This window comes from Fusarium phalaenopsidis (genome assembly GCF_050370095.1).
Source record: "Fusarium phalaenopsidis strain FUZ10S chromosome Unknown contig_32292, whole genome shotgun sequence".
In the NCBI taxonomy this organism is placed as follows: Eukaryota; Fungi; Ascomycota; class Sordariomycetes; order Hypocreales; family Nectriaceae; genus Fusarium; species Fusarium phalaenopsidis.
Window position 1 is genome coordinate 2369497 of NW_028145410.1, and position 27258 is coordinate 2396754.

The 27258-nt window shown below is 54.1% G+C and overlaps 7 protein-coding genes across 7 annotated transcripts; 2 read left to right on the forward strand and 5 right to left on the reverse strand.

Moving 5' to 3' along the window:
- Positions 1–242: 242 nt before the first annotated feature.
- LRP88_05024 (FAD-linked oxidase-like protein) lies at positions 243–2210 on the reverse strand (the record flags this gene model as incomplete). Its single annotated transcript, XM_083241588.1, has 5 exons — positions 243–682; positions 737–1135; positions 1185–1403; positions 1457–1856; positions 1905–2210. 5 exons carry the CDS (start codon positions 2208–2210, stop codon positions 243–245), a joined length of 1764 nt encoding a protein of 587 aa, XP_083102736.1.
- A 2495-nt stretch (positions 2211–4705) lies between these two features.
- LRP88_05025 (40S ribosomal protein eS4) lies at positions 4706–5738 on the reverse strand (the record flags this gene model as incomplete). Its single annotated transcript, XM_083241589.1, has 3 exons — positions 4706–5054; positions 5186–5608; positions 5725–5738. 3 exons carry the CDS (start codon positions 5736–5738, stop codon positions 4706–4708), a joined length of 786 nt encoding a protein of 261 aa, XP_083102737.1.
- A 740-nt stretch (positions 5739–6478) lies between these two features.
- On the reverse strand, positions 6479–8155 carry LRP88_05026 (telomere repeat binding factor family protein; the record flags this gene model as incomplete). Its single annotated transcript, XM_083241590.1, has 1 exon — positions 6479–8155. The coding sequence occupies one exon, from the start codon at positions 8153–8155 to the stop codon at positions 6479–6481; it is 1677 nt and encodes a 558-aa protein (XP_083102738.1).
- A 2165-nt stretch (positions 8156–10320) lies between these two features.
- Positions 10321–12464, forward strand: LRP88_05027 (uncharacterized protein; the record flags this gene model as incomplete). Its single annotated transcript, XM_083241591.1, has 2 exons — positions 10321–11564; positions 11621–12464. 2 exons carry the CDS (start codon positions 10321–10323, stop codon positions 12462–12464), a joined length of 2088 nt encoding a protein of 695 aa, XP_083102739.1.
- A 1171-nt stretch (positions 12465–13635) lies between these two features.
- Positions 13636–15317, reverse strand: LRP88_05028 (uncharacterized protein; the record flags this gene model as incomplete). The annotated part of the gene is made up of 2 exons (XM_083241592.1): positions 13636–14746; positions 14848–15317. The coding sequence occupies 2 exons, from the start codon at positions 15315–15317 to the stop codon at positions 13636–13638; spliced, it is 1581 nt and encodes a 526-aa protein (XP_083102740.1).
- A 3552-nt stretch (positions 15318–18869) lies between these two features.
- LRP88_05029 (ABC1 family-domain-containing protein) lies at positions 18870–20881 on the reverse strand (the record flags this gene model as incomplete). The annotated part of the gene is made up of 2 exons (XM_083241593.1): positions 18870–20082; positions 20133–20881. 2 exons carry the CDS (start codon positions 20879–20881, stop codon positions 18870–18872), a joined length of 1962 nt encoding a protein of 653 aa, XP_083102741.1.
- Positions 20882–24387: 3506 nt separating this feature from the next.
- LRP88_05030 (SUR7/PalI family-domain-containing protein) lies at positions 24388–26566 on the forward strand (the record flags this gene model as incomplete). Its single annotated transcript, XM_083241594.1, has 3 exons — positions 24388–24577; positions 24636–25986; positions 26038–26566. The coding sequence occupies 3 exons, from the start codon at positions 24388–24390 to the stop codon at positions 26564–26566; spliced, it is 2070 nt and encodes a 689-aa protein (XP_083102742.1).
- Between the last annotated feature and the right edge of the window lie 692 nt (positions 26567–27258).

Below are 27258 nucleotides of genomic sequence, written 5' to 3' on the forward strand. Positions count from 1 at the left end.
ACAACTCAAGCCATCATGTCATGCTCTATTGATCTCGTGAGGAAAGACTTGTTGCATCTACTCAATTTGAGCTCAGGGGGTCGGTTACCCTACAATATCCCAGAGAGAACTGTGATCACCGCATCAACACAAATGGATAGGTAGGTAGGTAGGTAGGTACAGATTCTAGACTCTACTGGCATCCATTTTTAATAAACATTCTCTAGTCTCCCCTTATACCATGCAATACACCAACACCTCCCTCACTCGCTCCTCACAACCCTGTTGGGCGTCACTGCTGTCTCAGCCCCTGGGTATTCAGACCTCTCCCACGGCACGTCCATGATCTTGCCTGGGTTCATAACCCATCGAGGATCCAACGCCCTCTTTAGCGTCGCCATGATTGCCAGCGTCTCAGGCCCAACCTCCCACAGCAAACTCTCCTTTTTGCCCCATCCGATCGAGTGCTCCCCTGTGCACGTGCCCTCCATGTCGAGCGCCCGTCTCACCATGTTCTTGACGCACTTTTCTACCTTGGCACGCTCTCCGGGCACATCTTTGTTATACATGATGCCTTCATGGAAGTTTCCGTCGCCAACGTGGCCCAGGATCCCAGCGAAAAGACCGAGCTCGTCCATCTCCTTCTTGCTCACCTCAATAATGTCAGCCAAACGGCTAAAGGGGACTGCCACATCGGTGCTCCCTATCATGAAATGTTAGTCAACTTATAACACCCTACAAGAGGTATAGCACTTACAAACATCTTGACCGCTCTTTCTCAAGGACAGCATTGACCAGAGCGACTCCTTTCTCGCAGACCACAGTAGCTTCTGCTCGCGCTCGTCTCGCGCAAACTCAAAGTCGCCTCCCTTGTTGGCCGCCGTGATCTTTTGAACCCGCGTGATGTTATCCCTGACACCCTCCTTGGTGCCCGAGAACTTGAAGAACAGCGTTGGCGTCTCCTTCCAGATTCGCGGCTTGGTAGCGCCGCCCAGGTTGATCACCCTCATCTGGACGTCGTCCATGATCTCCATCGCGGCAACTGGGATGCCTGTCTGCATGACGCCAGCTGCTGCTGCAGCGGCATCGCGGATGCTGGGGAATGTGACGACGGCAACCGAATACTCCTCAGGGATGACAGCCAACTTGAGGGTGGCTGCAAGCGTCAGCTTAGAAATACTCAAATGGGGTTATGGAGTTTATACCTTCTGTCACGAGACCCAGGGTTCCCTCGGAGCCAACAAAGAGTCCGTTCAAGTTGTACCCGGCCGATGACTTGCGCGGTCTTCTCCTTGTCTTGATGATGCGTCCATCAGACAGGACAACAGTCAAGTTGATGACCCAGTCCTTCATGGTACCATACCTTACAGCATTAGTACCAGAGCAGTTTGTCCCAATCATACCGCCAATCTTGGCACTCGGGCCTGTCGTTTCTAGTCAGCATCTGAGCTTCCCCGAGACCACATACTTAGCATACCAGGATCAACAGGGAAAAAGAGCCCACTACCCATCTTCGACAATTGCGCATTAAGGTCCTGCCACCCGATGCTAGGCTGCACCACAATATCCATATCATCCTTGTTAAATTGAATGATCTTGTCCATGTAAGCAAAGTCGACGCTGACTCCTCCGTAGGGGGCTGAGAAGTTGCCCTCGAGACTCGAGCCGCCAGAGTAAGGGATGATGGGCACGCGGTGCTCGTGACAGATGCGAGCTATGACTGATACCTGCTCTGTTGTGCGGGGATATGCCACTGCCACGGGCAGAGTGTCAGGGTTGACGGTCGACCACTCTGAATAGCCATGGGCATGAAGATCCTCGGGGTCTGTCGAGATGAAGCCTTCGACCCCAACTTCCTTCTCGATTTTCTGGATGGCCTTTGCAAGTCAGTCTTTGAACAATGAGAATTCTTAAAATGTCTCTACCTTTTCCATCTCGGACAGTGTAGCGTAACGAGACTCGGTTGACTGGTGGGCAACCGGTTCCAAAGACCGACTGGCATCACCTTGTCTGCTCAAACTGGCGACTCCCCAACCAAGAGCTCCGGCTCCAACAGCAACAGCCAAGACCCTTGATCCAGACCAGCCTGAAGCCTTGTCGGAGCTGCCATGACTAGACGCCGAAGCCTCGGGGCTAACACGCCTTGACGATGTGGTGAAGCCGCGGCGGACACTGCACCTCAGAGCACTGCGGCCCAGGAGGGCTCGGGCCGTACTTCTGCTGGTGAGCATTTGGGAGTTTGGTGAGAATAGGCCCGAGGCCGATAGCGGTTTGCGGTTTCTTCGTCCGAAAGAAAGGAACGCCTTAGGGACCCGCAATTGTGTTCGTGAAGTGGAACCAAGATCAGATCTCTTTTTGATCAGATAACCGAGCCCTTGACCCTTTTTCTCACGAACCGTGATTTTCTGGTTTTCCAACACGAGAAAGTCGTTTTTGCCTCTGGGATGGGTTTTGAAGAATGCTGCCGCCTCTAAGCGAGTCTGGCCTCGAAATGTGCCCAAAAGCAAAAAGCCCAGAATGGACAAACGAAACAAATCAAAACAAGACAACTCAGACCGAGACGAGAGACAGATCAGAACCTTCAAGCCAAGCCGGCAAAGCCTAAACGGGGCATTGATTTGATCGGGTCGGGACCGGAAACGTCACGATGTATAAGTACCCGGGGAGTCAGTCGCGAGTCGGGTCGGGACCGGAAACGTCACGATGTATAAGTACCCGGGGAGTCAGTCGCGAGTCGGGTCGGCAGGAGGAACCATCGCCGACATGTCGTGGGGCGGCGCCAGTGGAGAGCGGCGCCGAGCGATGGACGGCGGTCTTAGCCTCCACTGACTGATGCAATACAGAAGGAAATGGCTCCCTCTCTCTCTCTTCGTTTCTTTATTAGCCCCCCGGCGCTAGAAACGGCCAGTGGGCACACGATCTCTGGCCCAGGGCCCGGCCGTCGAATGGCAGCGCGTGGGTGTCGTGCGTGTTGTCTGGCTTGTGTATGTAGCTTGCTGTAGATGGCAGCTGGTTAGGCTGTTGATCGTCCGCCGCCTCGCTGGCTCCCCACGCAGCAGGCAACGCACTCATGCACAGCAGAGGAGCATGGCGCATGAGACCTGCATGGTCGAGTCGCTTTCGAAAAGGACGGTCCGTCGCCGAGTCTGCTTCCAGTTCCCGTTAGTCAAGCATTCTCGCCCTCGTGCGTAACTGATACCTCGGTGAGCCTGTCCGGGCTGCCTGTCCTGGCTGCGTCGGCCTCCCCCGCCCCCCTCCTCTCCCCTCCCACCTCGCACGGGACGGGATTAGGGATTACATACAGGCCAGGGAGGCCGTCAGCCCCTGCGTACCGGCCCAGGTTTCTTGCATCTTGCAAGCGTGGGAGGGTGTGGAGAGCAACAGAGACGAAAGCCCACTTGGTCCAGTTTGCGAGTTTGGGGGTCGAGAGGGATAAGTAGCTAGTTTCGATGGAGAGCTTGGGGGTTTCTGCCGAGGGAGACGAATCTGGTCTTGGCTGATTGCCGACGTCGTAATCAGCAATCTCGACCGACGTGGGGTGTATCCAGGAAGAGGCATCATGGCTTACAACGGGATATGCACAACCTCACGCGCATCCAGGTCAAATGACAGCCCCTGCAGACTCATGCTTGGTAAAGCAATCGTGTTCAACTTCATTGGGCATGCTTCTATGGATGCTTGTTCCGTCCCGTCTCGGCAGCCCAACTGAGTATCGACATCTCACAGTGCCTGGATTATCTACCATTTCCTACGTCACCATGCTCGTTCCTTCGGGACGTCAATTGGCTTCGGAACCTTCTCGATTCAATTCCGTGGCCTATTCAGCAACCCCAGCAACAGGGGCCACAACAACATATGGAGAGCAAAAGGTGACATGTCATCAAAGAGAAATGCGCTGTGTATCTGTTAAATGCGTTCTACCACTAAGCCAATCATGCCTACTGGCCAATTCAGCATTGCAGACGGTGGTGTATAGGCGAAGCAAACATGCTCAAGCAATCCTTGTGTCCCCTTTCACAACCTCAACCGTCTAATAACGAACACAAAATATCACTTCAGAAAGTCAATTCCGATGTCTCGGAAAACCTCTACTCATCTCCATACTACACTGCTCTCGCTCTTCCCCACCATGTTGCAATTCATCCACCAGTTGATGTCTTTCGAGGCTATAGAGTATTTTGTCTAGGTAGCTCCCACTCTGTCTCCATACATCTCCACTCTGTGTGTAGCCTCCTCCCACGACCCATAAGCAAAACCGCCTACATACGTGGGAGCAGTTGCTGCACGTCCTGATAGTTGCGGTTCCGAGGTGCAGTCACGGCTCCAGTTGCTGCTGGTTGGCCTCGAACCTTGGCCAAATCACACATCTCAAAGAGCTATGCCACGGCCCTGGAGACAAATATTCCTGTCACTTGTTGCGTGTTTCACTCAAAATTGAGAGCTAACCTTGGTCCAACATCACACTCCAAATCAGAGCCCGAAGTCGCTACATTCATACCCCAGCTGAGGCTTCAAGGCAGAGACAATCAAATATGGACAAGTCACATAACGCAAGAACAACTCTTCGGAATCGACGACACTGCGTGTTTGGCTCAAATTCATCTTTTATCGTAGCCTCATGGGGCTGGCTATCTCCAGGGTAGTTAAAGCCGCAAAGCAAACGTCAAATCCGAGACTCCAGACCACATGCCATTTTTCCCATTCCTTACGCAGAACCATCCACACTTTAGTGAGCGATGGCGTAGGCGCGTCGGCGGTCACGCTCCTCAGCGATGGTGAGCTTGACACCCTTGCCCTTGGGCAGAGAGATCCAGGGCTTGTCCTGGCCAATGACGAAAACGTTGCTCTCACGGGTAGCAAAGGTGTTGTCAATGGCGTCCTTGACGTGGACGATGTTGAAACCACCGTCGTGGCGCTCACGGTGAGTGATGACACCAACACGACCCATGTTACGTCCACCGGTAACCATGACGACGGCACCAGTGTCGAACTTGATGAAGTCGGTGATCTTGCCAGTGGCGAGGTCAATCTTGACGGTGTCGTTGACCTTGATCAGGGGGTCAGGGTAGCGGATGCTGCAGACGCTCGTTAGCATTGGGGTTACGGGGAGGAACATACAACCGTCAAATAAAGCTCCTGTCGCGTCAGGTGAATCGAATCGACCAAAGCTTGATCCAACGGCTGAATGATGTCTGACAGAACTCACGTTCTCGCATCGTGCGTGACCAAGAATGGGATTCCACCACGACCAAGCTGAACACGCTTGACCTTGCCCAGCTTGTACTCGGCCTCCTCGGCCTGAATTCGGTGGACGGTGAATCGGCCCTTGGTGTCGTAGACGAGACGGAAGTTCTCGCCGGTCTTCTCGATGGTGATGACGTCCATGAAGCCCGAGGGGTAGGTGGAGTCGGTGCGGACCTTGCCGTCGACCTTGACCAGTCGCTGCATCAGGATGGACTTGGTCTCACGGTAGTTGAGAGCATACTTGAGGCGGTTTCGGATGAAGACGATCAGAGGCATGCAGTCGCGGAGCTTGTGAGGACCGGCAGAGGGCTTGGGAGCGTAGGTGCCGGACAGCTTGTCAAGCAGCCAGTGCGAGGGGGCGCTGAGGCGCTTCTGGTGCTTCTTGCTATTGAGACGGTCAGAATCTCGTCCTCCAGGCCAGGGACGGCGGTGGAGAGTCGCGCATCGACGGGGGGATTTGTCTGCAAAGACCGTGATGGCTTCTCTCGTGGTCGTACTCACATTCCGCGGGCCATGGTGTCGGTTGGCTGGTTAGTCGACGGTGTTGAGGAAGATGGACGAAGGGCCTAATGGACGAGGAGCAAAAGTGCGAATTGATAGACCACACTTTTTTTCGCGAGCGCTAGCCGGCGGGGGGGTTTCGTGCCCTACGATTGTAGGGGAATTTGTGGGTCACGTGCAGGGTCAGCTGATGAATCTGAACATCATGGATCCACCTCAGCAACCATCCAAGGAGACCAGTGGGGGAGTGGAATGGGTTGAATGAACGCTTGTAGTGGTTCAACTTGGACAAGAGGATTCTCTGCCCCTATCTACATTAGAGATATTTCCTGACGACATTGTTCATCACGAGTCATTACGGATTCATTGGAACTTAAGACCCTTCACAACCGAAAGTCGTATTACTTTCCAGACCAACCAAGGTCTGATGGATGGCCAGTGCCATGTCTCGTCAGTAATATTCGAGGATATCTAACAATGCTCCTTTTAAAACTTTTCTCAAACAATCCATCTTTGCCTGCGAGGCAACCCATATTTTCCCTCCCATGAGCGCCAGTGTATAATGTCAGCCCGTAATAAATGGCCGTTGACCAGCGCGTGCTGCCATTTTTGTTGTCCCATGGATGTCCTCCAATCTACGTACGCCCAGACCCCTTGTTCAATTCAATATTTCCCAACTCCTGTTCCAGCATCGGAACCTTCGTAAACATTAGTGCAGATCATCCTGCTCATGACGTTATAGCAGCACCTTGTACTACCTCCCCAGGTGTTGCATCCCCTCCTTACTGCGAGCTTCCTGTGGAGCACCAGACGGTGGTGTCAGACCAGGAACTCCCTCGAGTCCAAAGCGTTGGTTCCCCTGTGCTAGCTTTGCATCATCGAGAAGTAGGCGTGAAATGTCCATTTCGCCGCCCATGAACTGGGGGGCCGGAGCTTCTCCAAACTCGAATCCTTGGACTGCGTGTAGACTGTCCCCGGTGTCCATCCTCTGTAGTGGCCACCTGGGAAGATCCTCTCGTGATGTTGAGCGGTTCGTCTGGGGCTCAAGTGCAGTACTCTTTGACAGCTTAAGTGAGTTCTCGATTGAGATGCTCACCGACGGTTCCATAACATCGCTCCCGCGGCTGGCCTCTTTGGTCTGGAACGTGCCCTTCTCTATGCGATGGTAGATATTGGAATATTTGTTGCGTACACGATCTCTCAGGTCGGTGGGTTGTCGACTCGAGAGATGGAAGCGAGGATCCCGTTGTATCTTGGTCCATGCAGGGCCATGAGTGTCGAGACCCTCGAGGATTTCTCGGTCATCCTGTTCGGTGAAAGGCCGACGTTCACGACGATGGGATTTCTTGAAGGGCCCGAGAATCCCCAGTTCGACAAGATCTTCCATCTTCTTGCGGTGTGCACGACTCTTCTTCTGCTTCGGGGTTCCGTCTGTGTCGTTCTGTGGAACCGAGGTCTTGTTCATTGTTGAAGAAGTATCCCCATCTATCAAAATCTTTTCCAAATGAGTATCAGTCTTACCCTTCTGTTTCGTCCCTTTTCCGGAGTGTGACGGCGAGCCAAGCTCAGATGACTTGCTAGACTTGCGAAGCTCATCGGGGCAGCAAGTCCTGAACCTGTCTTTGAGGTCTCCGGCTGTTCGGCCATTGAACTTGAAGTCGGGATCCTCAAGAATACTGGTCCACTTTCCTACGCCATGCCGGTCGACGCCGAGCAAGAGATGGTTTGTCTCTTCCTCGGACCACTTTCTTCTGGGCTTGGTAGCCCGTTTCCGTCCTTTGTTGGAATTGGAATTCTTGTCAGTCTCCTGTGTAGGTTGGTTGAACTCGTGCAGCATCTTCATCTGTGCGCCATCCTTTCCGTCAAATGAATCGGACGATATTGGCGGAAACAGGGCAGCGTGTGGCGGGGGCTCGTGGAGTCCGTTGATGATAGGTGGCATGACAGGCGCCTGCTGGGCGGCCTTTTGCTTCTTGAGAGGTTGTGGCAGTTGCACAAAGTCATCCTTGACATGAAGCCCACGATGCCGCTTCTTGTTGGAGGCATCATCCGGGAGATCGGGACTGTCATCCAGCATCCGGCTTATCGAGTGGGATGATTCCGGGGCGTCGGAATCACCCAGCGCTAGACGCAGCGGAAAGGGTCCCGAGGTCACCGCTGACTTCCCATCTTGACGACTTCCTTCCCTCCAAGGATCGAGGGTACCATCATCAGCCCCAAGATATATCGGGCCAACACCGTTGGCGATGGGTTGGGTATCGGCGGCTGGTCTCTCGCCTCGCGGGTTCGTGTCGAGTTCAAGCGGGGGCAGGGCTCGGTCGGCAGCCTTGGGGAGCGGAAGAGACTGCAGCGGGGGAAGGTCGGTATGCGGAATCTGGGGCGTCGTCGGCTCGTTGAGCAGATGAATCAAGCGTGGCTCGATCGTGGCCATCGTGGGCTCGCGGGATTGGGATGGCACATTGGGTATAAGTCGAGGGCCACCAAGAAGCAGGCACAGGCACACACAGGTTCAGGCGAGGGAGAGGAGAGGGGGAGGGGAAAAGAAGCAGCCGTTGAGAAGGAGGGACAGGAGCTCAAAGCGCCATTTCGGCCATGGGAATGGGAAACAGATTCACACAGAGTCGGGGTCGTTAACGCCTGAGGTCTCACCTGCTTGTCTCTCTGTTGGAGCAGCACGTGAAATCGCCACATAGTGAAGCTTTGGACCTTGGACCTTGGGCCTTGGTTCGTTAGTGGAGAAGGGCGGGTTTCCGTAGCTGGCCAAGGGACAAACCCTCTTTCGACTAACAGGAGCCCGTAGCTCTCCGGGGCCTTGACACCTTCCACCGTGCCCCGGAACCAGATCTAATTCTACGATAACGGAAATTCAACCTTTGGCTTTAATTCAAGATAGGAACTCAATCAACAAATCATCTTGAGCGCTTTCTTGGTGTTGAATTTGAAAATGCTGTTATGGCGAGACTTGCTCTCCAGGAGTGGGGAAGGCTGGTCTTATCGTGAGTTATCACCTTGATTTCTTGTCCGGAGCTTGGCCGATATGAGGGAAAGAGTGGGGCACCACTTCCTATCCCGGGGTAGCGCCTCGGCTCAACTTGAACCCCCTTGCAGTGGATCACGGGCTGTTTGGATTGGCCAATGCCCTTCCATCGGCAAGTCTCTCTGTACGAGTCTCGCTTGTGATGAGCCGGTTCTGCTCTGTTGGGGACCGGCCTCGGAAGCCGGCTTCGGGTTTGGCCTCTGGGGAACGGAAGCGGGTTATCAGATGGTGCCTCCAGCTCCAACTGGTCCACTGAGAGAGCCAGCCACACACACCTTGCGACTTCAGTGTGACCATCTGCCAGACATTGGTTGACCTGTGACCATGGCATCTTCTCTCCCAACCTTTCCACGTGTGGTATTCACCATTATTGAACCAATCTCCCTGTACGGATATAAACACGGTCATTCTTTGTACAGCCGCTCACGTTTCGCATAGGGTTGCCGGCTTCCTCGGAGCGGTCATTGATCCAGCTTGGTTCATTGGCGAACAAGTCCTTCAGAAGGATGGCATTGCTACCTCTGAGGGAAGTATTGTAGTGGCTTGGCAGCTGGGGAATCTGTATCTGCTGCTGGCCTTCCTTGGCATAGCAGTCCTATCGACGACATCTGAAAACAAGGTCGTCCGGGCTTACCTCGTCGCTCTCTGGCTCGGTGATGTCGGTCACATCGGGTTCAGTTGCTACGGGCTTGGGTGGGGAAAGCTCGTAAGGCCTGTTGAGTGGAACGCTATGGCTTGGGGGAACATTGCCATGACGGTGAGTGATGGGTTTCTCGATCGCCTTGGACCATCAGCTGATATTTGTAAACAGCTTTTTCTCCTGCTGACACGAACAGCCTATTTTGCGGGACTTTTTGGTCCGGATCGCATTGCTGCATCCAAGACGAAGAAGAGAGCATAATGCATATGGACAGGCATATTCAAAGAAGTCTTGCTTAACCTGAGCTGGAGAGTACAGGCGATCTGAGCCACATGTATATAAAGCTCCGAACAAGAGCCTCCCTCTTCGGCCTCATACATGATCCTCTGCGGGTGGGTGCATTTACCGCGCATCAATTCACAACATGCCCTAACAGACACGAGGATAAACAAATTAGCTTATTCTCCTCTAAATATAGTTATTAAAATATAATAAAGATAGATAAAAAATCTTCTAGATTCTATACTATTTTATGATATTTTTATGAATTAATTTATTATACTTATGAGGAGTTAGGTAATCCTCTTGGTCCTCTGGCATCTCATTTATTTCTATACCCGCGTGCCTAACAAGACAGCGAAACTCAGTCCAACCTGTGATGGAGCACTTGAGCAGATGATTGGCTCCCAGCCCGGACGGATGGTCCATGCTTCACTTCTGCCCCACTCCGCGCTCTTCACCGCTCTAGCCAATCACAGCATTGCGCCACAGCCAAATTCTAGGGTTAGGGTCAGCGTCGCAAGACGATCGCAAAACAAACATTCAGCAACCATCATCAGCGCGTCTCTGCCTACTCTCAAAAGACTTACAGTTGCAGCATCTGACAGTGTCTCTTCGTTTCCTGCAGCTCATCGCTTTGATGGAGACCAGGAGTTATGCGAAGCGCGCAGGACGCTATGCGCCTGCGCCTGCTCCCTCGCTGCCGCCGATGGCGACGCGACATAGAGGGATTAACCCCCTCAGCTCTTCGCCGCGCAAGAGTCAAAGCACGCAAGAATCCAAGGGGAAGCTTCTGAGGGACCCGGTCGCTCGGCGCAACGCTCCAGTCGATACCGCTAGTATTGCGAGCATCGCAACGGAGCCCAGTCGGGTTGACGATGAGACCGAGTTTGGCGAGGATGAAAAGTTTGTTGAGGATGTCAAGCCTGCCAAGGGTCGCGAGTATGTCGAATCCAGCATTTATAGCGATGAGGAGGGCGCATCGTTTGAAGATCACAGCGAGGAGATTCGGGTCGGTTTAGAGGCCAATGACGCCAGACGAAAAATCCTGGAGCTTAGCATCCCCGACTTGTGCAGGGCAGCTGACGACTTGATGGAGTATATCGGAAAACGAGACACGGATCCAGATGTCTTCCATGGCCGTCTTGCAATCAAGAGACGCGCCTTTCAGAGCGTCCGAGCAGAGTACGAGGAAGAAGACACGGCACCCTTTATCGACTGGGCGCCCTTTCTCAGCGAGTCTGCCGCACTCGCGCGTGTCAATGTGGTGACAGCGTTTGACAAGCTTTGCGACTTTAACCCCGACAACGAAAGGGAGATGGCATCCTTCTTGACAACCCTTTGGCCTTTGTTTCCTGCGTGGTTTGTCCTAGAACAATCCATGTTCCAGGAACCCGAAACCATGCTGGACCTTCGCACATGGCTTTTCATCGAATCTTTTTCCCGTCAAACCGGCGAGACCGACTACAAGAGACTCATAGCCTCCATATTCTGCAAAGATGAGGGCAAGGGGAAAATAAATTACGCCCAGCTGTTCGCCGGTGGCCATTTCCTGGAACTTGGGGGAGAAGGGGAGGATCACGATGAGCTCTGCTCAGCACGCGTCTCCGAAATTGTCAATATTGTTCATAAGAAGAAGGCTGGAGAAGCCATCAGCCTACTGAGGGAGAAGTTTGGTCTGGATCAACTGATCCCAGAGCTTCAGAGTACTTTCAAGGCCCTTTACAAAATTCTAAAACCTGCCGAGAAACAAGTTTCGGTACAACTTGACACTCGAGCTTTCACTCCCTACGAACACCAACAAGAGGGTATGATGGGAAGCCAAGCTGACGATCTCGCATCCGAATCGCAGTCGATTATCCGCGCTGGGACTGGCGAGGCCGAGTAAGTAACCGCACCATGCCACCGCCCAAGAGGACGAGCGCTAATACATCCATCAGGCCAAGTCTGTTTGTTGGACAAGAGTCCATCCGGGCTTTGCAAGAAGGGAATCAGAGAGAGAGCACGGTACCACCATCGAATCAACAGCTCGTAGTCCCTGGACGGAATGCTCCTCTCGATTACCCCGATCACCAAAATACAGATCTTTTGCTCAGGGATTCACTTCCTCCGCCTCGACCCAAGAAGAAGCGGCCTGGTCCATTCGTGGAGAACTCGGATGATGATGATGATGATGAAGACTCCGGGGGAGAGTGCTTTGAGACTGATACCCGTAGTGTCAAGTCGATCAGACGCGAGGAGCCCCGAGGATTAATGGGCCCCCCGCCGCCCAAGAAGTCTCGAGTTCAACAATCAGTACCTGACTCTCAGCCCTCTCCAAGCCAGGCTCCGGAGCCATCGCCTACCGCGCCACCTCAGTCCTCAGCAGCCAACCTCAGGGCCGTCGATGAGAGATACGCAGAGATGGCCCTCCAGAACCGCCTCAACTCAAGCCAAGGCCCACAGAAGCGCATCCCCTGGACTGAGTCAGATTCCAATATGCTCATCGAGCTCATCGCCGAGTGTCATTGTGGGTGGTCTGTCATAGAAAGACGAGGCAAGGAACGCTTCGAAATACCCCGGAATCAGCAGGCGTGCCGCGACAAGGCGCGCAACCTCAAGGTCCAATTCCTCCTGACGGATCGAAATCTGCCCCCGCTCTTCGATGAGGTTGCGCTGGGGCCAAAGGAGGTTATGAAAGTACAGAGTCATGGGAAGAACCCCTTCCGCAGGGTAGCCGATGTCGATGGAGACGGCCGCCCGATCGGCACTGAATTCAGGACAGCGTCCATGGAGACCTTTTAGACGCCGTTGCGCCTAGTGGTCGAAGTTGTTGCTGAGTGTATCGCTATCGTTGGAGCGTTGGTATCTTGCTATGAACCTTATGAAATGGGTGGCCGGCCGTGATAACATCAATCGGAAAGGCGGGCGTTTATGGATCGATATGATAGCTGCTGTATGTAGTATGACTTTTACAACTGAGTTTTGCCACAACCGTTACCACTTCAAATGCTCTGTCAAGGTCAGAGAGAATAAGGCTTGAATCATGTCAGCCGTGTTGTTAACCACAGTAACGAACCCTGTTGGAAAGAAGACGTTGAAAATTTGATTTGTAGTAAAGGAGAAAAAAAGAAACTAAGAAAAAGAGACGTCTCCCGGACAGTAGTAAATCTACAGAGTTGCACCAACACATATCCTTATACATCCTCTGCATTCCTTGCCCTTCCTCCTCCCCACGGCTGCTTCGCGTCTTCCCAACGTGCAACCATCAAGTCGTAAAAGACAGAGGGAGGGCGCGGTCCTCATCCTTTTTAGCTCCTCAGCCTGTGAGGCCAGGCACCAGCGCCTTGCAGTGCAGGACGCACACAAATATCGACACGCGGAAAAGAAAGGCAGTAAGGCAGAGGTGAGCTGAGTTGAGCAATAACTGTATCGTTGTGATTTGAATGAGGCTTTCTTCTTTTGTCGAGGCCGCTAACACAAACGCCGCCGCCGTTCGAGATAGAAATCTTTTGAAAAGAAACAGAGTCAAAGAAAAATGTCATGAGCCGGTGGTGAGACCGTTGGACGTCGACAACTTGGTTGCAATCATTGGTCCAGCAGGCTAGAGCTGCGCGGTCGAGTGAAGAGCAAATGTCTCACAAAGGGGGTATCAGCCGTGAGAACGAGTGGAGACAATGTCTCTCCGTGAACATCCATCGATGGATGCCTCCTCTCGTGCGTGAGTTCAGAAAGCAATCGATGTAACAAAATGACAAAGGGGTATGCTGCAGAGTTTCCGAAAATGTTATGACGTGAAAGTGGTAGCTTGGGCGTTAAGGAAAAAGGTCCGTAATGTCGCGGTTTTGGTATCGTGTGGATTTTTATCCATTCGAGATGAGAGCGGGCTGGCTTGAAAAGCAAGCATGGTCAATCAACGAGGTATGTGTATGTCCTCCCTTGAGTCAACCATTGGTTCGCTCTCTGTTGAAGCCACCTATCGGTGGCGGTAGGGAATTTCCCTCTGCTTGAGTCGGTTCGTCCTCCATCCTTCATACCACTGTTCTCGGCTGGCCTCACGCAACTCAGAGCGCCATTCACTGAAGACAGCTTCCTTGAGACGCTGGAAGTCACAGTGTTCCTCGTTGTAGGGGTCAGCGAATCCCCAGGGGAACTGTCGGCCAACAACACCTGGTTCATACAGGTCAGGGCTGATGATGGAAAGCGGCAAGAAGGGAATTTCATCATCCTTCTCTTTCGCCTCCTCCTGTGCTCGGTGTCGTCGGATAGAGCTCGTTGACAGCCGTTTGGAGCTAGGGGAGGCGGCCGGGCTATCTCGCGAGCCTTGGATCGGCAGATCATCGCCCTCGGGTGTTTGAGCACCTTCTCGGCGCCCAGCAATCTCGTCCTCGTCGTCTTCATCCTCTTCTTCGGCAATCCGGTCAGACGAGATGCTGCCGTCGTCTTCATCGTCAATGCCAAGAGCCTCCATAGGATCCAGGCCAGACTTCTTGATGCTATCCCACACACTCCTCTTGAGCACATTCATGTGCTTCGTAGTTATGGTATCTGCCTTGGCAATGACGGGGATGACAGTTGTCTTGCCCTGGAGGGTGCGAAGGACCTGAAGGTCAAGGTCCTCGTCAAGACTGCCAAGAACGCGAATGCTCGAGGCGTGGCCATTTTGCTGGCCGTTGATGGCTGGGTTTCTCGCAGACGCAATGTTACGGTCAAGACGAGAGGGATCGAGGACGAGGAAGGTCGCGTGGATGTGGGTATCTTGTACACCTGGGGAGCGCACAACCTTCATCTCCTCGGCAAAGGTCTCTTCGAACTTGCTCTCAAGGAAGGCTGACATCTCCCTAAGTTGAAGGTCAACCACATTCTTCTCCAGGCCCTCCGAATCCCACAGGGTCAGGCCAACACGCTCGCCATCGATCTCGGTCTCGAGGTAGTGAGGAATGAAGTTTCCAGAGGGAGTGTTGCGATTTTCAGGGACCTCATCATCACCCTTCTTGGCTCGCTTTTTGGGTGGGAGAGCGAGTGCGGTTTTGAGAAACTCGAGAAAGGAAGTCTTGCCAGAGTTGCGTGTGCCAATGATGAGAATGCTAAAGGCTCAAGTTAGTTTACACGAAATTAAGATCAAGACGCGACGAAAGGTAGCTCGACGCCAAGGGAATGCAGATGTAAGAGGGCATTGGACACTCACTTCAATGGAGTAGGATCCTTTCTTCTGCGAACGCGACGAGGGCTATTGACGGTGCTTATAGCACTACTAGCATAGCTGTACCGACCACGGTTGGTCATGCTCTCGGTTCTAGCATAGGGATCGTAGCCGCCATTCGGCAGCGGAGGAACAGGCACGGCGACAGGAGAGGTAATGGCAGCACCATAGCCGCGCGAGTACTCCGCGGAGGGTCGAATGGCAGAGTAGTCGGAACGGGGGGCGCTGGCTGGCGACTCGGGTCGCAATTCGGGGCCAAAAGACTTCGAGAGCTGTTCGGTATGGTTGGCGAACTCGGGCAGCTTGGGAGCAACACGAGAAGCGGCCTGGCGCTGGCGTTCGAGCTCGGCCTCTCTAAGGGCCTGCGCCTTACGGCCGCCCTTGCCCAGATCACCGCTCTTACTGCGTCGAAGCAACATCCCGAAGCTGGTACGACGAGTCTGGTCGTTGCTCATCCTCTGGGGGATGGATCATGAAAAGAAAAGAGTCGCGACGGACGGGAGGGACGACGGCCTAGGGAGGGCATAAGCTGGCGGCGCGCGAAGGATGGGAGGGTGCGGAGCGCGTGGAAAGCGGCGGGGAGGAACCAACTACTGGTCGGAGATGGAGATGGAGGGAGGGTTGGATGGGGCAGCGACGACCGAGCGTGTGAGTCGAGTCGAGAGTAAAGTGGAAGTGGCCAAAGATCGGGGGCGGGAGCGAGCGAGACGGAGGGTGAACGGATGGTGGGCGCACGATAGTCGACGGGTTGAAGGGACCCAGCGGCGTAAAAAGCGGGTTGACAGGCGACGGGCTTGATTATCGACAGGCGATGGTGACGGACAAGTGACGGGCGATGGAGAGACGAGGCGGCGGTCGACAGCCAAGGGGGATATCAGCCAGGTCGTCTGGGCTGTATTTGGTCTCGAGCCTCAGTCAGCCACAGATACACACAGGGACAAGTAGATGGGCGATTTCAGGAGGGAAGAGGAGACCGCGCGCGACGGTTGGCGATGATGATGGGATGGGATGGGATGGGGGATGAGATGGATGCCCAGACCGCGAGAGCGCGTGCCAGTCGAGCGAAGTTGTGGTTGTGGGGGGGTGCAAGTACCGATAGTGAGCGTTAGAGATGGGTGGAGAAGGAGTTAGAAACAAGGCCGAAGCGTTGGATTCGATTGGAGTTGAGAAGTCTTGGGTCAAGGTGTAATTACTGCCAGAGCAGAGCGGGAGATGAGTTGGACGTGCAAGCTGGCCTGGGCTTTCCCTGCAGTGGAGGTCTGGCAGTGTGTGCGAGCGACGGGAGCGCGCAAGTTGTGTAGAGCCCTTATTTGCTCGAGACGGATGGGAAACACGACGAGATGCGTGTCAGAGGACGTTGGCAACGAATGGACAACGCCCAGGGGGCCCCAAGAGCAGCGAGACCCCGTTTTGCAAGGGGAATCCAAGCTCGAATGGTTTCGAGTGTGCTGGGGGGGTTGATTGGCTGTCACCAGTCTTGTTCGAAAACAGCCCGCCATGAACGGGGGGCCAAGATTGGCACTCGGTAAGTGAGTTGCCTGCTGTCCGCTGTGTACTGCGCTAGATATGAGAACGGCAACAGGGGAGAAACAGAAGAAAGGCTGGAAAGCGGAAAGGGGCCTGGAAGATGCAGAACAGGGGCGGATGGGATGGGTGATGATGGCACGAAACAATTTACAATGGTCACACACACCAACCATCGATTAGTACAGGGACAGTACATACGGTACACAGCCCAAGAACCAAGGTGCCTCCGGGGCTGTTTAGGTTTCGATAGATACAGGGCCATATTTCCAGACTCGCAGCCCTCCACCTCATCTCGTCTCCGTGGCTAATATCCATGCATGGCCATCGCCATGACAGACGTTGATCGTCGCCAGCTCTCGGCGCATTTCCCTCTACAACAAGACTCGGGAAAGGCCCAGACGCGATGCGATTCGCCAGCTTCTTCTGCAGCGCTAGCGCCGGCGCAGGGTCCAAGACACCAAACCCAAGCTTGCCCAGGGGGTGGGATGGCGGATTAGTTAGGGGGGGCCAGAATCCTTAATAGGGAACCGACTGGCTCCACGGCAGCTATCCAGTAAAGAGGGCATAAAGGGGCGGCATTCAGTGTCGTCAGAAGCAAGATCGTGTGCTTCCCTCAGCTCAGCCATGCATCAAGAAGCGTCGTCTCTCCTGTTCGTGCACTTGGTGGACGAGTTTAGTACGTACCCCGAGATGGTGCTTCAAAGGCACAAAACGCGCTAAGCGGGGACGCGAGGCCCCGCCAATTTAACGCCACGGGCCCATGCCTTTGGGTTCCAATGGATGGAAGTGTTCAGTTGGAGTTGTGCAAGACACGGATCCAATGCCAATTAATTAATTAAAACCGGTTACATGCGACGCTCATATCGCAGAGGGATACACATATCCTCATCTTGTACCGCTCCAGCTTTGTCATGCTCCAATATGCCCGTCTTGGCTCAGCTGAGGTACCCAGTCAAGCTTCAACGGCCCACTGATGCAGGTACCGCGGTAGTCGATAAAGTGTCCGCTAAAGACATGGACACCTCCATTGCTCCACCCCGCCAACTGCATCCGTCCAACAGTCCGCCCACAAAGGTCTGGGCCGCTAAAGGCTTCAGCTTCCACTTGCGCTAACATGGACCCCTATAGCACCAGGACAGTATCCGTCGCCTCAACTGCAAAGTGCCATTCTCCTGCTTAGACGGCTACCTACCTATCTGCGCAAAAGACGCCAGCCACGGAACACGCGTTGGAATGGATGGATGGAGCCTGCTGCAAACCAAGCCGCAACGGCTTTCATTGCAGGGCACATGCTGCATCTGATAGAAGAAACAAAACACGCTCTTCCAAGAGTGGTCCGGTTTCAACTCCTGCGGGCCGCTTTTCTAGAAACGGTGCATGGGTTGGTTTGAACCTCTTCCACCTCCCCGATAGATACCTATTGTCTGCGAGTCCCGTCTCGAGACATTGTTCAAAACGCCACGTGTTGAACATTCAACACCAAGCACCAGCCAAGTCAGAGTCAGAGTCAGAGTCGCAACACCAGAGACGCAGCTAACCTCTTCGACCAGCCCGACGAGCCTCCGTCCCCTACCCCGAGAACACGACGATGTGACCTGCCCTGCTGAAATTGCAGGTCCCCTGCAACCACCGGGGATAAATCCTACCTTGTCCCGGCTTTCCGAACCCTAGCCCGGGGGATCCATCTCTTGACCCTTCGTTTCAACTCTTTTGAGTCGTGTCTTTTTAGAGTGTCCATCAGATATGGGTTCGTCAACTGGTCGAGTGAGCTAGCTGCCATGCCCGATGCTGACTTGATCAGGGCTGATCGTCGCAGATCACCAGGCTGCTCCACCCATCGTGCAGCCCAACGTCGACGACAAGCTGGTTCCTTGTCGGTACTTCAAGTGAGATCCCTTTGAGCCAGACGCTCTTGACTCATGAAACGAAACGAGATTGCCCTGGACAGACTAAATGTGGTCGGTTAACCACACGACAGAATCTATAGGTCTCGCCTCAAGTCGTTCATTGCAAGACATTGTGTAAGCGCCAGCCCACCAGGACATGCCTCCGCGCAACACCCGTGTTACGCATCACAGATTCTAGTTCATCCTCCTTCATATCCAAAGGCCAAGTGGTTAAAAACTCTGTGCGGGTTTCACCGTGACACAGCATAAATCTGCTTTCCTAAAACCCCGCTTCAAAGTTGAGCGCTCAGCACGGGAGCCAGCCATGCCCTCGGGTTTGAACTGAAGAGTGGTTTCTATTTTCGTTTCCTTGTAAGTGACATGAGATGGATGCCAGGGCGCCTGTAGCAAACACCTGCGGGTACGCTCTCTATCCCGATTCTCCTGACGCCTCCGCCAAAGCGGAATAATGCCCCCAAACTCGCCATCTATCTAACATACACCAAGACTTTTCATACAGATGACAGGGAGTATCTATCATAATCATACAGCGGGAAATCCTTCCCTCCGCCGGGGCAATGATCAACAAGGCAATCAGCCCTCGAACACTTCATGCTGGAGCTCGATGCCAAAGTCCTGAGCAACATCCTTCATGCGCTTCTCCATCTCGTCCTCCATGCCGCCTCCGAGACCCAGCCACTGCCGCACCTTGAAAATATAAAAGGCTACATCCGACGCGGTCATGACCACCTTGAAGATGACGTGCCGCCAGCGGTTTTGGAGGCGCTGACCCAGTGGCAGTCGAGGATCCTCAAAGAGACTGCGGCTCGCCCACTCACCCATCATCTTGATGCGGTTGACAGGCGAGCCCAGGTACTGGTTGTTGCCCTGGACGATACGCATGTTGCGGCCGATGAAGATGAGCTCCTTTGGCCACTTCTCCTCGTCTGTCAAGATCTCACGGATGCCCTGCTTCATCCGCTGCTGCATCGCATAGTGTCGCTCACCCGGCGTCTTGCCCTCCAGTTCCTTCATGATCCCCTTGTGCGTTCGCATGTCACCACCCTCGTACGGCCGCATCAGAGTCGCACTTGCAAACAAATCTGCCGCCTTGATACCCCATTCCTCCGTCACTTGTCCAATCGTCTTGTTGTCGAACGTCATGAGCGCCTTCCAGAAGGTGCCATACTCGTGTCGGAACTTTTGAGACATGTACACATACAGGCCGTGGTCGATGAGAACCAGCTCAGCCCGGCCGTTGGGGAGCCGTCTGATAAAGATGTTTCCCGGATGCGGGTCACAGTGGACGACTCCCCACTTAAAGATCTGCGCGGAGAAGAGATCTACCATGGTCGTCATGACTTCTCGCGTGGAGAGACCCAGTCCGCCTCGGCCGCGGCGGCCCCGCCACTCCTGGCGCTCCGGCTTGAGATTCTCCCTGTACGGTCGTGTCCGGAGCTCCCGGCGGGCGGCGGCCATGTCGACCTCGGGCAAGGGGCTTCCGGCGCCCGGCGAACCCCTGCCGTACCCTCCGAGCCACCTCGACGTCATAGACTTCTTATCCCAGAGCCTCACACCCTCGATCCATTCTGTTACGAGAACTCGCTTTGTCGTGAACTCAGGATACACTGTCGGGATGTAGACTCGCCCCTTGAGGCGGCTTTCTGCATTCACCAGTTCGCGCATCTTCGCAGAGTTCTTGGCCTCGTTGACGAAATCGGTCTCCAGCTCGAGTCGTTCGGTGATGAAAGGCACCAGCGTGTACAGTGGCAGGTCGAACCACTTGGAGTAGATCCAGGTCACGGTCCTGTCTGTGTCAGAAAGCATACGAGGCTTCAGTGTAGGGCGGTAACTTACTTGAATGCCCACAGATCCCAGGAGATCTGCTTGGCAATCTCTCGCTTCTGGATCTTGACAGCCACCTCTCGTCCGTCGGCGAGCTTTGCCCAATGGACCTGAGCAACACTCGCACTCGCCCGGGCCTTGCGCTCCATTAAACCCATACCCTCCTTACCCGTGAAGCTAACACCAAAGACCTCCTCGACGCTCTTGCCAAAGTCCTCGCGTATCACCTTCTCGATGTCCTTCCAGTCGTCCTGCGGCGCATCGTCAAACATGCGGCCAAACATCTTTTGAAACTCCGGGGGTAGAACGGCGCTCTGCATGGCAATAGCCTGCCCAATCTTGAGGTATAGACCTCCATTGGCGCGAAGCAAGTTGAACAACCGCTCCGCATTGCGGTTGTGTAGGTCCTGCACCGTGCCCCCGGTGAGCGGCTGAGGGCGAAAGTTGACCTTGTAGTCGAGGGCGACAAGGAGTCCTGTCCCAAAGGTGCGCATTGATCGTCCGAACCCGGATGCGTAGATCTGGCTGTCCCCAATGTATATGACGCCTCCAACGGCGGATATGATCAAGAGTCGCCGAGCCCACCGCCGTCCCCTTCGGTATTCTTTTGCCTTCTTTGGGGCACCGAGCTCGGCCGGTGACGGTGGTCGCATAGCCTGGAACGGGCCTCCGGATTGTAATCTTCGGTACGGACCGGTGACGGTGGGCCGGGGACGCAGGGCGGCTCGCGCCGAGGAGCCAAGCATGCTGGAGCGCAACATGCTGGCGATTGAGGGGTTGTATCTGGCTAAAGGCGACGCAGCATGGGGTGTAACGAGCAGTCGTACTGGGAACGGGAAGAGACAATCAATCGCAGAGGCAATTGTGTGGTGTAGAGTGTAGAGAGACAAACAAAGAGAGGAAGAAGCGGGATGATGGACTTTGCGCAATGTCCGGAGGAATGACGTCCGTGATAGAAAAAAAAAAGACCGGGGCAGGAAGCTTATCGCCGGCGAGCTTCGGAGAATTGGCTGGGGCACGCGACCTGTTGTCCGCGCGGGGGCCGGAGATACCGATCAAGCTTGCTTGTCTCGGAGGTTGTCGTGAGCTGCACGGAACAACTTCAGCCCGCGTCTTTGTGTAAAATGTCTTTGTTATCCTGGTTACATATGGATGTAGACGAGGTAGTTTTGCAACAGCTGTAACCCGTTTGAAAGAGGGTTCGGCCTGTTCCGTTTCTCGTCAAGGAAGAGAAACACATAGGTAGCCCGGTAGGTAGTGATCGATCTGCACTCCAAGCCACGGTCCCCGTGTCTCTCAACTGTCGCCAAGATGTAATCACCTGCCATAGGTTCTTCCCAGTGCATCACCGAACCTGTCAGCACCGAAAGACGCCAGTCTGGACCCTCGACTGCTGTACCAAGGTATGGGTGGAGGTTGTCTACCTGAATGCCTGTAACTCAGTATGTGATGATACTCTATCGTGAGCCTCCATACCGGTCAAACCGACCGCCGGCGTGTTTCTACCGCAATATACGAAGTCACCGAACAAGGACAACTTCTCTCATTCGATTATTTAAGCCTATTTCCCGGGTGATCTTCTCCCACGGCATAGCAATCGCTGGGAAGCGTTATCAACGTTATGTCACCCATAGGTAGGTACTAGTAGCTGTACGTTAGCTACCTACCCTACAGTCCAGTCTGCACTACGGACCACGGATGGTGTGGATGGGCAATCAAAGAGATGACCATGTGGAAATGCTTCCTGTTTACGGGAGTCTTGCGGCAGTGCCGTCTTGGTGCTGGCTGAGTTGTCTTGTAGTTTTCCGGGACCTTTCCATGCTACTTCCGTGTCACGTCTCAACTGGGTGGCACGGATGCCGTGCATGGCAACACTGCTGAATGAAGAACATGCAATTGAACCATGTTAAGAGAGTGAAGGTTGCCATCACAAAAAGATAGCGAAGGGCTGGAAGAGTTATCATATCGGGTAGGGCAAGCTCCAGGATAGCAATGTTCTCGAACAATGGCTATATTTGGTGGCCACCTCTGTAGAGCCTCACGACGAAGGAGAACCACACAGCAAGGACCGGACACCAAATAAACGCCCTGCCATCTATTTCGAGATCTGCGGACCAGTCAAGCAGCATGATGACGCTGCGGTGCTCGTATTGGGTTGATCTGAAACTCGAAAAAAATCTGTTACAGCCCGCCAACAGGTACCGAAACGTGGAGCCTTATGCAGCTTGTCTCGTCTCAGCGGGTGGGACGGAGCACATCGAGATACTAAAGATGGGTTCACTGTTAGATTCTGTGCGCGCGGCGGATGCGCGTATGCGCGTATGTGCGATGCGTACGTGGAGGATCCTGGCGGATGGACGAGGCCCACATAGGAACATCGGGCCGTCACAGGCTGATTCGCACTACGTAGCTGGTACAGTAGAGCGTCTGTGGGAGAGTCTGAGGCTGAGAGAGCATGAATGTTTGGCGCGACTTGTCACTCCCGGAGATTGGAGCCGCGTGCCTGGGACTTTGAGAGTTGCACATTGATTCGTCGGTGGAGCGCACAATTGACTTTGATGGCTTCTCGGCCGTGTGTCGGATGGGGAGACCAAACCCCGGGGTGACGCCAGAATGAAGCTCTATCACGCCTGGGAAGAGACGAGCCTGGACGCGTAGGTCATTGCGAAAGCGAGGTCGATAAAGGTAACAGCTCAATTTCCCAGATGGGACTCTGGACGTTAGGTAGCCTGACATCGTGGGTAGGGTTCTGAATCAAGTCCATCCATACCTGGACCACATAGCATCGCAGATTATCCATAATTGGCTGGCTTGTTGGTCCCATCGACGTCTCAGACAAGGTCAAGGCCGTGAGGGGATGCTGTCATCTGCATTCGCAGAGGCATGCTAGAGGGAGGAGGAAACGATCCGGCCAGATGCCACCAAGCCTTGAGCTGTGGGAGGCTTGAAATTGTCCCAGCACGATAGCTCGATAGCGGCATCGATCGAGCCAGGTCGGACTGGCTGAAGACGAGGAAATTAGATCAAAGACGAACAAAGGCGCGTGAGAGGCAGTTCGTACGACAGCACCCAGAAATGACGGTTGCGGCGCGGGCGATTGGTGGGCTTCTATGAACGGGGAAGCTCCACGGGCGGCGGACCCGGTTGGACAGGGACTAGCCCTGCGAAGTTGGATGGAGTGATAACGTGCCTGAGCGGGGAATGGATGGCCTTTTTCGATGGATGGTACGCAGGATAGTAGGATGGATGGATGGGGACGAGTGAGGAAGGGCATTGACTTGAGCCAAATTAGACTCGTAGCTTGTCTCGCTTATGCATGTGCAGAACCTTGGAGATTTTTTGCACAGGGAAAACAGAACAACAGTAAGCATCTTGTTGTATTCAAGCATTAGTTAGGTATTGCAATCTACTACTGAAGCTGTCCCTCGATGAATCGCAAAAGATAGGCAGCTCGCAGCTAGAGGCGTTCGTCAACGGTCTAGGTCCCGATAGCGGACAAGGCCACTCTACATAGCACAAATGGTGCCCCTGGGACCTGGGCCAACGCACCCACTCTCCCAAGTTCCACCATCCATCCCTGGACTAGCGCCCACAATCACCCCCGGCGCCAAGCTAAGCCACACAGAGCCAAGTTGGAAGGAGCACTCGATTACACCTCAGGATCCCAGGTAACCAGGCCATATCCCCTCCTCGCTGCTCGCCAGACATTGGTACCTACCAACCCATTCTTGATCCTAAACGTCGTTCCATTCTCTGGAGCAACGTCGTTGACGTCGACGACGATCTTTAACGGCCACCGAGGCCATCACGTCTGAAAGAACGCGTGCGCATTGTTTACGCGCCGCTGAACTCACGACTGGCCGTTCAATAACATTTTGAAGCTCCATTCACCTCAGTTATTGCGACTGCGCCCCATCCTGCAACCCTAGCCGAGCCTTATCGTTGAGCCCAACCTTGGAAGACGACAATAGACCAAGAAGGAAGGATATTGGGAAAGCAGACTCGATTGCAGGAAAAGAGGACGATTCATCTTCAAATCGACAACCCACCAGCTACGCGAAGCTCTTTTTCGCTACCATCACGCCCGTTTCTCCAACGACCATTATTATTGACCCATGACGTCCACCGAAGCTGCCACCGACAACACCATCGAAATAGTGCAGCACTGAATCATCGCGTTTGCCCTGTCCCCGCGTCTTGACGACGTCGGCCGCTCGCTTCCTTGTTGTTTCCCTTGCTTCAACCAAGCGCCTAGCGCATCGCCATCATGTTGCGGCCAGCCACTCCGCTGTCGATCCTGCTGTTTGCGGCCTTTGCGCTGCTTCTGCTCGCCGTTCTTTCTACTCCTGTAATTGAGGTCATCCCGCTGAGCGACTTCGATGGCATCAAATACGGTGTATTTGGCTACTGCGAGAGTGGCAAGGGATGCAGCAACATTGGAATTGGATATGACACTGGTGAGTTTCCAACCAAACTGAAAGACAGTCATTGCTGGAAAAGCTAACATTGGTATAGAAAAACTAGTTGGGGACAATACGCAAGCCTTTGACTTGCCTTCTGGCGTTCGTAACACGCTCTCAGCTATCCTCGTCGTTCACCCAGTTGCTGCACTCATCACACTTATCTTGTTTATTATGGCAGCTGTGTCTCACCTTCATTCTCCATCTCATTCCACGAGATTCCTACTTATACTGTTCATCTTTCTATTCCTTGACTTCTTGGTCTGCCTTTTGGCGTTCTTGATTGATGTACTCCTATTTGTTCCGCACCTGGCATGGGGCTCATATCTGGTTCTCGCTGCCACCATCTTGGTGGCCATGAGCGGCCTGGTAACCTGCGCGATGCGCCGCACTCTGATCAGCAGGAAAGACCGGCAGAGGCGCATCGCAGAGAATGCCGAGATGAGCGGCGAAAATTACTACAACAGGGCTGCTCAGAACAAACCGGCCGAGGAGGTAGGCGTTACTAGACAGCCGACTTTGCCAACGGTGAGTGGTGGCAATGGTGTTCACGACAATCTCCCCGCTTTCGCGAGCTTTGAGCAGCAGGCGAAGAACGACCAGACCAGCGAAGAAAACATCCCACTCACTCGCCGAACCACATCGAATCGATCTCCAGTGCCAATCCATGAGGCCGCGAGCGTGGGAGAGGTTGCCGCCTTCAACAGAAGCCCACAGAGGCAACCCTCGCGTGATCAGTTTGGAAACCCCATTAACGATGTTCCCGACCCGTACGCGAGTCGGAGAGGACCGTCGCCCAGCATGAGTACCCGTGGAAGAGGAGGTGGCGGAAGCTATCGTGGTGGACGAGGAGGTTATGGACGTGGTGGATACGACAACTACGGGGCCCCAATGCGTGGCCGTGGAGGCTATGGATCTGTTGGACGGGGTGGATATGGTCCTAGGGGAGGCCGAGGAGGATATGGACCACCGCCCAGGGGGGCCTATGGCAGCATGAGGGGAGGTCGCACGCCACCTCCTGGATACAACGGGCAGTACGAGCGGGGACCATCTCCTGCCCAAGCCTATGGTGTTTATGACAACCAGCCATCGGATCTTTCCAATGGATACAACTCAACGAACCCTTCGATGCCCAGCGTCAACACGGTCTCATACACGGCATACACCCCTGACTCAGCTTTGCCGCGTGCCGAATCTCCCCCTCCTTTGCCGGGAACTCAGCCTGCCACGATAGGCGGCCAAGCAATTGAGATGGATGCGGCTCCGACGGCTCAACGCGAAGGAGAAAACGGACAGTTGAGAGATAGTGATGCGGATGTGGCTGGAATGGTTGGTCTCCAACAGGGGCGAATCCCGCAGCGACATGATACCTACATGAGCGACGGAAGCAAGTACAGCACCGATGAGTAGGCTACATGTTTCCCTGGTCCGCTTGGAGATACTAACTTCAGACATAGGCAATATGCTCCTCCCCGAGCGGCATGGAACCAAGGCGACGGCCGCAGTTCGCCACGCGCCCCATCCCCTCTGGTGACAGGCCCTTCAGCGGCTGAGCTTCCTGGCAGAAACACACCTCCAGTTACGCAGCAGGCCATGACGGGTGGAAACAGTAACTATTATGAAGACGTCGATCCTCGCTTTGCGTCCAACACGCCTCCTGGCACATCCTCCAACAACCTTCAACCCCCTCCCATCGAGCCCATTTACGAAGATATTCATGCCAACAACCCAGGCGCACGAAGTCCTGCCGAGTCTGAACGGTCCAACTTCACCTCTATTTCTCAACGCGGCATCAACCCTCGCTGGAACCCGAACCCACCACCCCCGATGCCATACCAACAGGTACCACAGAGACGACCAGTAAACCAGCAGCAGCAACGCCAAGACATGATCCTGGACAACCCGGACTTTCAGCTGCCCAACGCACGAAGTGGGCGAGGTCCTGGAATGGTGCCAGGAAGTGCATATCCGCCAGGCGGCTTCTAGTAAATCCGCTGAGCGTGAACCTCCTTGCTTAGCATTTACTTTCAGGTCATCGCGTTGACTGCCTATATCTGCGCCTCTGTTTCAGCTTGGTCGTTCAGGCGTTTTTGGGTTTGATAGCTTTAAAGACCCCTTTTTCTTTCCGGGGCACATTTTCTTGGATACCTACTCGCCTTCTTTTCGCACGATCCTTTCATCAACATTTAGACTAATGAGGGGGTTTGACCAGCTGGTCAATCTTGTGGGATGCATCGATTTGCACCATATATGTGGCTAAGCTAAGCACCTCGGTCCCCCAACCTTACATCCTTCGAACAGATATGGGGATTTCAAGTATACACAAAACTTTTCTTTCTTGGTTGAATTCGACTCATACCGACGGGGAGTCTCGGGCTATCTTCGGTGCCGGGGAAATTCACTTCATGGATGACAAGGCTGGCCCTGGTGGAAATGCCGTTAATGGAAATGTGGTCACGAGCACGAGCGTCTCTGCATGCATGGACTATCGCAGAAACAAGACGCTTGTTGGGGGAATGATGAGGGGCAGGGAAGACACGGGTAACATGTGTTGGTGTATGGTTGCCATGGATGTATGTGAATAGGTTCCAAATGGCCAGGGTGCCTTTCTATGTAAGAGTGTTTGATGGAGAAAATCAACAAAGAATCATTGCATCAAGGTGCTTTCTTTTCTTGAC